At 41.2% G+C, this 13,388-nt stretch overlaps 1 protein-coding gene across 3 annotated transcripts in view; it reads left to right on the top strand.

Moving 5' to 3' along the window:
• kcnab2a (potassium voltage-gated channel subfamily A regulatory beta subunit 2a) overlaps positions 1 to 13,388 on the top strand; it is a 115,404-nt gene that overhangs the window by 31,339 nt on the left and 70,677 nt on the right. For 2 of the 3 annotated variants that reach the window (XM_084063580.1, XM_084063579.1), the window contains exon 2: positions 8,617 to 8,766. In XM_084063580.1, the coding sequence (XP_083919706.1) occupies positions 8,693 to 8,766 (74 nt within the window). In that variant the 5' untranslated portion in view covers positions 8,617 to 8,692. Of the gene's footprint in view, positions 1 to 8,616; positions 8,767 to 13,388 lie in introns of those variants that run through there. The other variant, XM_084063576.1, reaches the window with a different exon arrangement.

Raw genomic sequence — 13,388 nt, 5'->3', positions numbered from 1 at the left:
CGTTCACTGCAGTGTGCTCTGTCACTGTACCGTTTCCGGAATCTCTCACATCCCTGTGTATTAGCTGTTATCTTGGTAGTTGGTACAGTGTCTTTCACAACTGTCATTTCCCTGCTTTCATTGAACTATTGTTCCCGGACGCGCGCGTGCGTGCGTGCGTGCGTGCGTGCGTGCGTGCGTGCGTGCGTGTGTGAGAACATGTAACATGTTAAATGTTACCGATTTGTCATTTTCCAATACGTCATCACAGGATTATAAGGGAAGTGCTGCGTGCAGGTGATGTGATTGTGCAAGGTTGCTGATTCATCTTGAGCATGTCAGTGGTACAGCCAACCTGGGACTATTCATCTCATGTGCTACAACAATAGTCACATACTCCCTGAGATAGGCCTCATAATCATATCTTTGCTGTGTGACTTTTTGCACACTTGATGGCTGATGGATGTAATGTAAATAATATGCCAGCAAAACTGCCCAGCCATGTGATTTTACGTCCATCCTATAGTGAATGTCATTGAGAGACTAATGACATTATTTGACTTTATTCATTATTTAACATAATTTGAACGACATTGGTGTCAGCAATTACGCAGCTGATGTGTCGTCGTGATTTTCTTTTGACACTTTCAACCTTGTGTCCCTATTTTGGGCATGTCGTGGTGACAATTTTCAAAAGTGAAGAAAAAAGAAAGAAAGAAACTTAAAGCTCACAACGATGAACAATTTGAGCTTGTAGATGAAAATTTGGATTAGGGCTTAAGTCAGGAGTGTTCTAAGTTTTTCAGGCCAGCAGGGACCCCTTAGTTGAGAGAGATATGAAGCAGGGACCCCCACCACTGGCACTACATATTGTCAGTTTGTCACAGCACGATGCGTTGTAAGCTTGTAGATCTGCTATTGTTGGCAAATGTTCCCCTCAGAATAGGGATGCTACAGTAGGGTTCAAGTGGTTAATGTAAAAGAAATCATACGAAGATTTGGCGGCCCCCATTTAGTAAATATGAGGACCCCCTAGGGGTCTTGGACCTCCTGTTGAAGACCCATGGCTTAAGTGATTAAATAAAAGCTTTGTATATTTTATGTTTACTGTGCTTCTTCATTGTAAAGTTAAAGTTAATTGTTCTTCTTATATATCAAAGTTTAATATAATACTTAATTTAAATGTTTTATCCATCGAATTGTTATTTGTTTATTTTTATTTATTATTTTGCTTTCAAGTTTTTCAAATTGATAACAAAATTGTCATAAACATTGGTAAATAAAAATGCTCAACAAAATACTACAAAATACTGACCAATTCCAAAATCTGGCATCGGTCAGGCTCTATTGGAGACACGGGCGTTTTCAGGAGATTGCATTGCGTCTTTGCAGGCGTCCTGTTTGAGTGCTGGTAGGTTAGCGCTGCAGTAGCATTCATCTCCCTCTCCGCCTGATTGAACTCTCACATAGGAAGGAGATCCCTCCCTGACAGCTCAGTCTGTTAACCCGTCTCCCTCTTCCACAGCCATCTGCTCGCATCCGTGTGTGTGTGTGTGTGTGTGTGTGTGCGTGTGTGTGTGTGGGTGTGCGTGCATTTTCTACAAATGCCACAACGTACTACACCGGTGGTTCTCAAACATTTATACGTCAAGGACCCCCAGATTGCTATGTATTTGGCTGCAGGCCTCCATCTGAAAAGATTTTGTGGCAGAGGTCCCCATAAGAGAAAATAGCAGATCTACAAAATGGCAGGTCACAACGTGTTGCACCAAAGTATGAAATAGGGCTAAAGTGGTTTAACTGATTTTGATGCTATATTAACTCATTTTGCTGGACCCCTGGTTGTCTCCGAACCCCACTTTGAGAACCACTATACCACCACTATACTTTTCCAGGCCAGCACTGCCTGCCTGTCTGTCTGCCTGCCGTGCTCACGTAAGCCCTGTCTCAAGAGGAAACACACTCAGTCTGGGTGTGGGTGGGTTTTTGCATGGAAAGTATGTGGAGAAACCTTTTGTGACTCAATTTTGCATTTTTGTTTGGTAGATATTGAGGTACTATATATATATAATGCTCTGCATATAACTAGCTTAGGGGAGACTGCACGCAGAACAAGTTATGTCATATTTTGCACCCTCCAGCCTCCCTCAGCCCTATCATATGATTGCACATCTCCAATTCCATCTCGGCTCTCAGTTTTGATACTTCCTCCATTCGCCCATAATGTGATATTATGTCCATCTATAATATGATAACATAAGGGCCATGTCTGGCTATGGGCTTATGATTGGGCCATTGTAGCTTGCTGAATTTGAAAATGGGTTGGCTTATATTTGTCTCACATCAGTATAATTAATACGCTGGGATGACGTTATACGTGATGTACTGTATAGTACCATAGTATCCCAAAGTATTACTTCTAAAGCTGTGTAACAATTAAAGATTTAACGTAATGTAATGATTATGTCTTATGGATTTTTGTTTGGGCTTTGGTACTATATGATGGATAAGATTGTACTGAAATTGTCATGCTGATTTTGTGTTTCAAGTTTTCTTTGTTATGGTATCAAACACAGTCAATGCCATAATTATAATTAAAACAATCATGGCAACAGACAAAACTACATATCCTACTGGAACAACATGTGCGCTGGTGTCGCATGCCGGAAATAGCTGATCCTCAAGTTCAGCTTGTAGATTGTCTATTTTCGGTATGGGACACCTTGGTACGACTAAGCACAATCAGGCTTTAGATCTGCTCTTTTGGAAGACTTTTGAAAATCCCTGTTTTGCGGAAAATGTCCGCAAAACAGGGATGCTGGGTTGAAAGTGGTTTGAAATCGGGACACATCGGCTGCATAATTACCAATACCGATGTAAAAAAAAAGTCTAATAATTGGCTGATGTATCGGTCTGGACGATATGTATCGGCCTGGGGCTCTAGCATAAACCAGGCTTTAATATTTTTGCTCAGTAAGTGAAAGTTGCACTGCGAACATGACGTGTCACAGATTAGTCACGCCAGATGATGACAAGGTGATGTATCTTGTGTGGGGAAGCAGCGGTGTGAAGGGGGAAAGCCATCTCATGACAGCAGACACTGATATACTTGCATTCTAGCGACAGCCAACTGCTTGTCAGTCCAGTGATACATGTAGGTTTATTTGTTGATTTGCCATGCAGAAGTTGAAATAAGATCCAAAGAACAGATTTAGTTTCTTGTAAGCTTTGCTTGAACACCGGGGATAACCACATGCAGAAATTGAAACAAGATCCAAGAACATATTTAGTTCCTGGTAAGCTTTGCTTCTTCTCTCTTCTTGTGCGGATAGTTTCCGCTGGGCAATAGGGCTGAGAGAGAAATCGAGAGAACCCCCTTTTTGACTATTTATGTGTTTTATTTTCTGTGTGATCTTTTTACAAGACATACAGAAGTAAAGAACCACTTGTAACAGTAACACTACACGATGACATTTCTAAACAAACGTGATAAAGTGATGACTTTTCTTTTTTTTTTTTTTATATAATTTTTATCCCACGATTTTGTAACCCACATTTTTTCACCCAGTGCCAATTGCCTATGTAATCCTGGGCACTACCTACCCTCTGCCAGCCTAGGGAGAGCCCAAGCTGAGGCTCATGCCTCCTTCAATGCATGAGGAGCAAGCAGGCCGCTTCTTATCACCCGACAGGGGGGAGATTCCCTGGTTGGACATAGCGCGTGGAAGGAACACGTTATTCCAACCAGTTCCCTTCTCCTCCATCAGGCGCCCCGGCTGACCAGGGGGAGGCAGTATAGTGACCAGGATTACTACATGTTTTTGTGAGGGTATTAACTACCCTAGGAGACACGGGGAGAACATGCAAACTCCACACAGAGTAGGCCCTTTCACCAACCCCACCTAGGGTATGGGCGCCGATGACGTGGAGGAGAGAACACGCCCCCTGTGCCCACAGCGTCCCTGGCGGGAATCGAACCCAGGACCTTCTAGCTGTGAGGCGACAGCGCTACCGACTGCGCCACCGTGCCCTAGTGATGACTTTTCTAACGACGTCGGCCAGGGCCTTCCAGTGAGGCGCCAGAACGCTATTATGTTATCACGTTCGTTTTGACACATCATCACGTTACCAGTCCAAATCCGTGTATTTATGTCATGGAGGATTTCCCTTCCGTATGTCCGTGAGAAAGAATATATTTGCAATTACATTTTAGTAGTTTATAATGACATATAATTATACATTCTGTTTCACAAGACATTGTACTTGTACACAATGGGTGCGTTCGGAAATACAGCAATGAGCGCACTGGCCAATACAAACTAATAGACGAGTGCGCTTCGGTGTGCAATTTCCGAACGCACCCAAAATAACAGAATTTGCTGAAAAGGCTCAAACAAGTCTAGAGGGCGGGCCAAAGAAGACTACAGCAACCGTACGTCATCGATCACATGACCCCAAAAAATGTATTCTCTGGTTCTAGGCAGCACAGAAGGGGGACCTTTTTCTTATCGCCACGCATCAGCAAGATATCTAAATGACATAGTTTAATGTTGAATTCCCCTTTAAGTGATTAAAAACAGGAAGAGAAAACAACATGCTGACACTATAAAAAATCCCAGGGCAATATCTAGTCTCCTATCATGATATTGATATCATATCAATATACTGCCCCGCCCTGGTTTCCAGACACTAGCATTCCATCCCCTGTGTGTGTCCTACAGTTTTTTTGGATCAAAATTCAATTGACAGGCCCGAGGCTTTAACCGGATAACAATGTCCTCCTCAACTCCCTTTCTCTCACTCGCTGCTCCTTTTCTCCCTCCCTTCCTTCCCCCTCCGCCTCCCCATTTCTTCTCGATCTGCAGTTTTAATCTGCAAAGTGCACCTTGGCCCATTAGAGCATTAAATCTGAGCTCTCTCGCTCTCCCCTAGTTGAGCTGAGTGTAGTGTAGTGTACCGCAATGCTGCAGTCAGCAGCAGCAGCAACATCTTCAGCAGCTGCAGCAGCAGCACATGCTATGATGCCCATAGCATCTCTGTCAGACTGAATGAGACCTGATTTATTATACGTTATTGTATGATGAAGTCACGTGCCGGAAATAGCACACAGTAGCAGATTCACAAGCTTGTAGATCTGCTATTTTTGGCACGCGACTCCGTTGTACGACAGATTCTAAATTGAGCATGACACAAGTGCAGCGTAGACAGTGGCCCTGCGTCGGTGATCGTCTGTAAGCGCTAAAAGACAAGACATGTGTCTTATTATAGTAGCTTTTCTCGGAATGAGAGTACTGCTGAGGTCTGCGCAGCTGTTTTGTGACCCGTGCATGTGGCACTTGCTGCAGTATGTCTTCCTCTTGTGTCTAAACAGTTGAGGACTTGAAGGCATTTGAACTGCAGAGGAAATGCAACTCGATATCATCCATTTACTGCCAATAGCTAGACATGGTCACTTAAACCTTGTGGCCTCTTGCTGTATTATTTCTCCAGTCCAGAGAACAGAAGCGGCAGTGAGAGTCTGTGTGTTGTAGTGGTGTTGATAGCTTTTTGTAGTAGTAGTATTACTTTGTTACTGTATTGATCCCACAAGAGGAAATGCATTCACCACTGAATGACCTCAGTGAGGTCATAATGTCATATAGAAACCAACCGTAATCATGGCATGGTGTACCAAAACATTGGAAAGGGAGTATTTTCTGGTCCGCGGGGAGGGGAAATTGCTTTTACAGCTTCACCCAGCTGATGGCTGCTCATTGCTCAGATGGCTTTGATGAGCGCACATGGGGATGAAGGGCATGGAAATCCTAGGCTGATGTTGTAGTTTATTTTCAAGTTAAGGTTAAAACTACAACATAGCAGGCTAGTAAGCAACACAGCTGCAACTAATAAAGAAAAGTGGATGTGTCACTGGTCAATTCATGCACACTCACAATCCTAAATGTAACACATCTATTATTAAGTTGATTTACTGCAGCTGTGTTGCTTTACTGTAAGGTTAGCTTCATGCAGCCTGACATGTTTTTAATCTGCTGTTGTTTTTAACCAGAACCGGAAACAAACTACGAAATCAAATTCAAGGGTCTTTCTCACAGACACGTTCACCGGGTGACCTTCTGATTCTCAGACGGCCTCTTAGTCTTAATGTCTGCGGAAGAGCTACCAGGCTCGAAACATCACCTTGGTGGTAATTTAAATAATAAAAAAATACCTTCGAAGCTAGCTCCAGTGTGTATTTCTCTTTTAACATTTGTCTCTGACCAGCACCTGGCCTTTTAACTTTGAATGTGCGATTTTGCGTGCTCTATGTACTTGTTTGCCCGACGGCCTCTCTACCTACAGTGGACTGGTTCATTGGTAACACACAGAATCATAAACTAGCTTATAGAACTGAGAAGTCCACCGAAGCTTATTCTATACTTTGTCGTACAATGGTATTGATTTTTGAAGAGCAACTCCACCTTAACCCATGAAGTATGAATAGGATTCATATGAATAAGAGGACATGCCCAGTATGACTCCATTGCTTTCCTTCTGCCGCCCTCCCCTTGCGACAGTCTTCTCCTTCTCTGAGCCATAAAATCCCACCTTGAAAACCCTCCTGTGTCCTCTGATAGAGATCAGAGGCAGATGAGCACCTCCTGTCCAGGAGGATTCTGCTGCCTGCCTGGCCGAGTCACAATTTAGATCTACGACCCCAAACCCCGTCCCCCCCTCATTCTCTCCCTTCAGGGTCGTGCCATCATCATCGCCGTCGTCGTCTCGTAGCCGGATTGACCCGGGGAACTCGGCTATTCCTTTGCAGTGTGATTGAAGCGAAGAGGCAGGCAGGCGTTAAATGAGTCCTTGAGGAGAACAAGGGACACCGTATTCACCCTGCCTGGGTGATTGATGCGAGGAGAAAGTCACCTTCACGTTATCATTATGACGTTCCATTACGAGCAGCAGCTCGCCTTGTGTCGTTGCAGGGCTTGGCCTCCCTTTCAGAAAGCACCCGACCCACACTCCCATCTGCCTTCCCAAATTCCCCATCACCACCAAAACCACCTCCAATCTGGGGGTGGAACATTGGCAATGCAGCTCCCATTCAGTGTGCCATATGTAGCGTGGATCGGAAATGTTCAGACGATGTAGCCTAGGGCTTGGCGATTTGGACAAAATCAATTATCTCAATATTTTTTACAAAGTACCTATATCGATATTGGGATGATAATATCGTATTGTGACAGTAATATAAAATGTCTTCGTGATTTTTCTAACATTTTGAAAATATAGATCTACAAAAATAGATAACTAAAATAGTAGTTTCATTATTTTTGAAAAGGTGTAAATTAAGGCTATAAGGCTTAAGTGATTAAAACCAATTCCATACTATATTGATGTAATATTGACATATTTCCCAGCTCTAATAAATGTATCTGTGTGCGTTTAATTCCACAGACCACTCCAGGCCCCTTTATCTATCCATCCATCCATCCACTCACTCCTTATCAGTGCCCCGCTGCCCCCCCCCCCCTGTTTTTAGTCTTCTCTATGGCAATGCCCTGCTTGCTGGGCACAGACTGATGAATTATTCATAGAAACAAGTCACGCCGAGCAGTGTGCGTGCATGTGCGTAACACATTCAATGAGGATGAGATTGTGAAGTATACTCAAGTTGTTTGTGTGTGTGTGTGTGCCTGTGCTTTTTCTTTTTTCAAATGGAAAGAGCACAAAGTGTTGACGCTGGATGTTCTATGCTTTTGTCTCACAATAGAATTGCTCAGAGTGTCCCAGTTTTGTTTCCACAGCCATGGCTGTGAAGGAGTCCAAAATTCCCAAGTCCCCCATCCCTGGGGGGACTACAACAGTCTTACTGGTCTGAACCGACCAGCTCATGGCCTCATAGTGAGGAGATGGTGCCATCTTGTGGCCGTTATGTGAAGCAGCCAATATTTTTTGTTACTTGACAGATGTGGTAGCCTGACACACCTGATATTTCATTTTGTTTCACCAAGGACAATTTTCTTTTAATGGGCGTGGCTAGCGATTCAGGGGCTGGAGCCAGGCTACAGATGATGAGTTTGTTGTTGATGAGTTTTATACAAGGACGTGGGCCCCGCTCTCTTTGTTGTATTTATCCCATGCACACACACCTGATCGAGCAGAGGATTCATTATATGACTCAAATGCAAATAAATCGAGCTGATTGTGTGTGGTGCTGAGCTTTATCAGATGTTGGTTTGGACCTGCTGTTGTTGACTGAACATATACACCTGTTAACATCATCAAGTTTTGATGAAAGGCAGGGTGATGTGACTCACGATGTTATCACAACTTTTGTGAACTAAATCCAGATTCTTGGTATGTGGTATATAGATAGTACCACTCGTAAATAGCAATTATCTCCATGTTGAAAAGGCAGCCGCAGAATTACAGAGAGGATTATTTTCATTTGCGCTGTTGAAACTGAAAATAATACTTGAGTTATTGGTATCATTCATTTATTGAATGCTCAATTACGTTTACCTATTATATTGGAGAATTTGATATTTCTTTCCCTATCGTACTGAAGGTTAATTCTCATTGAATGCTGAAATAATGATATAGTTAAATAAACTACACAGACTGATGCTTGTTTCCTTCTTGTGTCATCTCCAGAGGCCTTGGCAAGTGACAGACTGCACAGAAAGAGCTCCCCCCGGCAGGCTGGCCGCACCCTCGCCCTCCCGCCCCCATGTATCCTGAAACTCAGGACTCACCTGTCCGCCTTTCTAACCGACAGACTGGCTCACCTGGCATGAACTACAGGTGAGTCCTCGTGTGTGTGCAAAATACATACACATGCATACACACTTAATTACTGTTAACCCATTCAATCCGGGAACGTATCTCTGTCATTTTAGATTTCTTTGGCTATTCAAAAATAGCAGATATACAAGCTCATAGCACGGCACCGAGTGCCACGCTATGAGCTTGTAGATCTGCTAGAAAATGTGTGCAAATCATTGAATATATATATTTTTAAAGCAAACGTTTGTAAGATATTTTGTTCCAGGGACCTCCAGAAACAAGTATTTGAGTTACAAATATTTGCTTTAAATATATATATTCAAAGATTTGCACAAATGTTCAAGATTTTTCAAAAATGGCCAAAGTATAAATAATGGCTATAGCTCAAATCTAAAATGACACAGATGTGTTCCCGAATTGAATGGGTTGGCGCTGTGTGTTGTGCCAGCATTAAAGGAATACTACGGCCACAAAAAGACTTCTTTTTTTTTTGTCATTTACTCACCCTACTGAATTCATTTTTGTTTAAGATTCCAAAAATGAATACTTCATGAATTTAAGAAACTATGGGTCAGAATTATGTTTATTGACCTGTGTTAATTTTGACAGTAACATTTTATTCCGTTTTAGTCATAGGCTTTTGAATAAAATGTAATTTAGTTTTAGTCGTTTTTTTGTCAATAGAAGTGTTTCAGTTTTAGTTGACTAAATATTAGATTTTAGCTTAAATCTACCACTGATTTAGTCAACTAATATACATTTTGGCGGGCTGTGATGGCATCGTAATGCCTGATTTATTTATACTTAGCTGCATGCCGAGAATAGCTGATGTACAAGCCCAAATCAGTTATTTTTGGAGCGCGACACTAGCGCAAAACCAAGCCTAAAATGACCTGTCGTAGTTCTACTGGATCTCTTCTCCACTGGTCCCTCCCAAACATTTCCGCATTTCTCTCAGACTTTTAAAAACACATTGTAAGCAATGAATCTCACAAACGAGTTAGGCGCATGAATACATGAATTCAAGTCTTCATGGGGGTGAGTATTTGATAGAAAACAGCCATTTTGGGGGTGAAGGGTTCCTTTAACTCTGCTGTGGACATATGAAAGTCTTTGCCCACCGGCCCCACCAAGCCCGTACATCCTGCACTCTGATGTACCACCACCATAGGGCACCAGAGACTCTTCAGACAATGCTGGCTTCCTGCAGAGGCGGAGAACTGGACTCTGAGCTTGAAACTGCTCTGTCAGGGACTGGATTGGTAGCCTGGCATGGCCAGACAAGGCAGATTCATCTGGTTTCCAGGCTACTGGATTTGCACCAGAGGTGCCTAACATTGCAGTTTCTGGCTTTAGGGCTATGGTTTAGACTTGGGGTTAGGCAGTTAGGGTTATGGTAGGGGTTAGGGTACAATAGGTTCTAGAGATGCGGTTCTAACAATGTAGTCTCTGGCTCTGCAGGAACCGCCTACTCAGTTTAGAAGCCATGTGTTCCAGCCCTCTTTTGTAGTAGTGTTGTAATGAAGTATTCGGTAACACTTTGCTTAAAGGTTGCATCTATAATGCATTATAATCACATTTATAGCACATTATAATGCATTTATAAGGCATTATAACACTTGTTATAAATGTTTATAATCATGTATGACAACTTATTACAACGTTTATAACGTATTATAAGTGCTTGTAAATGCATTATAAGCTCAGTGGAACAGCACATTATAACTACCTTAACTTAGTCAGTTATAAAGTGTCTTTGTTAGAAGTTCTTATGCATAATTATAAACATTTATAACAAGTGTTATGAAGCATTATAAGTGCATTTTAATGCATTACGATGCAATATAATGCATTATAAATGTGATTATAATGCATTATAGACTAGACCTTTAAGTAAAGTGGTACCTGGTAGTTATAATGTGCTGTTCCACTGAGTTTATAGTGCATTATGACCAGCGCTTATAAATTATATTATTATAAGTTATAATACTTCATAACCCTTGTTATAAGTTGTTATGCATAGTTATAAACCTCCTCTATAAGTGTTATCATGCCTTATAAGTGCATTGTAATGCGTTATAAATGTGATTATAATACATTATAGATGTGACCTTTAAGTAAAGTGTTACCAAGTATTCTAGTACAGTAGTACTGCTGTGGTATAGTACTGCTAAGAGAGACTGTAATTGTGTATGACTGTATGCCATCAGTTGAGACGCCTGCCACCAACCAAACCAATGCAGCAAGAGCTGCAACTAACAATTATTAGATAATAGATTCATATAATGATATATCATCATTTAAAATTTCATCCCCAAAACACACACGATTGAACATTTGCACAGGGATTAAAGTTCTGCCCACCCATTTCTGTCAATTAAATTCCAGAGAGGCCATGTATGAGGTCAAGTGTAGATCTGATGGATGAGAAAGGTGAGGGGAGTACTATAAGGGACGTAGGAATCAAGCTACCAGGTGATAAGTAGTTGATTTGTATAGTAGACGTACAGTACTGTATGTCTATACTGTATATTGTTGACGTACAGCATATACGTTAGATTTACACCAAAATATCCATTTATAAATGTGACAAAATAGAAATACAGCAGTTCAAATGAAGTTAATAAGGATTGCAGTGAAGCCTTAACCACTCCAACGAGAAGAAAGAAATCCTTCTACAACCACCCACCAACCATCTTCTGACTGAGTATTATCCACAAGGAATGTTTATTCCAGTAGCTAAGAATCTTGACAGGCAGGAATTATGAATGCATTCATCTGCATTCCATGAGGATGTCCTATCCATCTTCATTATACCGCTGGTTCTCTTAACTCATTCACTGCCAGAATTATTCTGGCTGCGTTTGAACACTGCCATATTTTTCATTGAAAAAAAAAAGTACTCAGGAGCCGAGATACAGAATTTTTAAGTTTTAAGTTAACAAGGAAGTGGATGGGAGTCTATATCTTCGAAAAATCATATCTCCTTGGTCTTTGGGTCAAAAAAAAAAAAAAAAAAAAAAAAAAAAACATTTTTAATTTTTTAAATTTTTTAAAAAGTCGTTTTAGTCGTTCTTGGCAGGCATGGCTTATGGACAGAAGTCGTTTTAGTCGTTCTAGGCAGTATATGAGTTAAGTGGCGAAAAATAAAAAAAATCTTCTCTTGGGGTCCCTGGCACAAAATCTTTTTAAATGGGGGGGTCTGTGGCCAAATACATATGAATTTGGGGGTCCTTGACATGAATATGTTTGAGAACTACTGCATTATAAAATATTATCAACTGATAGCTACACAATGTATAGAATAATAAAAAGCAATGGAAATAACACATTATTTTGAAAAGAAAATTGCTTACTGTGCGTGCGTGCGTGAGAAAGGTTGCATGTCTTCCAGTTGCACGAACTCATGCTGTCCCCAGGGCTATACAGCCACCAGGCTCGCAGTGTCCCAGACAACAATATTTAGGTGCTTAGTATTATGGCTTTGCGACAAAGCTACACCTTGGATATACCGACAGTGATTTCTTTTCTGAAGCAAGCCGCAAAGCAAGCCGCTAAATAAATTGAAAACACATACACGAAAACATAAAGTTCAAGTATCCCTATGATTCTAAAGGCCTACATTTTAATATATATTTTTTCATTTTAATTAAATATACGTACATAGTGGGGAATATGAATTTTCTATAAGAGCGTATTGTATTTTTGTTTTTTCTCTCTTTATTCCCTTAGTACATTTAACTTTACTTGCGTTAGTCTACCTAAACATTTGTAAATGTCAAAGCTGGAGCCTTGCTTTGTGTATTTCAACAGTCTGTTGTCCTCATCTGTCCTTTTCTCCTAAGTGCCACCATTGATTCTCAGAGAAAGGCATACCTGGCTTCAAACAGCACTTTGGCCAAAAGTATCAGTTCCATGGCTTATGGCTTATGTAATTTATCCCTATTAGATGAGAGGGTGTTCTTTACAGCTATTAAGTGTTACAGTTATTGCCTCTCAACAGTGATGCAGTCAGGAACGTGACACACACAGGCGGGCTGAAATACTTCTCTATACAGTATATAGTTGATGTTATAAATAATAACTATTATGTTGATCTTTATTTTGGGATAAACATTTATGAAGCATCCCGGTAGTTCAGGCAGGCACGGAACTCTACGGCCACGACCTAAGCTAAGCAGTCCATTTAAACAGACAGGTGTTCACTCTTTAATGATCAGCTCATCAGTGAAAAAAAAACCTTTAGTTTTGTTTGGCAGCTGAAAAGTACACATCCGTGCTCTCAACAACCAATGTTTGTGCTTGACGTCATTTCTGGAAAGGTAAAGATCAGATGTATGGTTTGAGGCAACATTGTGGAAAGTAAAACATACTCAATTTATTTGCACTTGAAATAAAAGATGAAGACAAAACACATCGATGCATGGATATGCTAATCGAGGCATTAACATAATCAGCTTAGTTGATTGATTGTGTCTGTGAATTGCAGCAGCCCTAGATCATACAGCAAATGAATTTATTGGATTTCAATGTCAAAACATTTAATCTAGATTGCTATGAGATCGAGACAATTGGACACAGGCAGGGATGATTGTGCACTTACTGGCTTTGGAACATGGGTCTCCCGCGTTGGAAACCAA

Source organism: Gymnoscopelus microlampas (genome assembly GCF_963454915.1).
Source record: "Gymnoscopelus microlampas genome assembly, chromosome: 7".
Lineage (NCBI taxonomy): Eukaryota > Metazoa > Chordata > Actinopteri > Myctophiformes > Myctophidae > Gymnoscopelus > Gymnoscopelus microlampas.
This window is presented reverse-complemented; position numbering and strand designations above follow the sequence as displayed.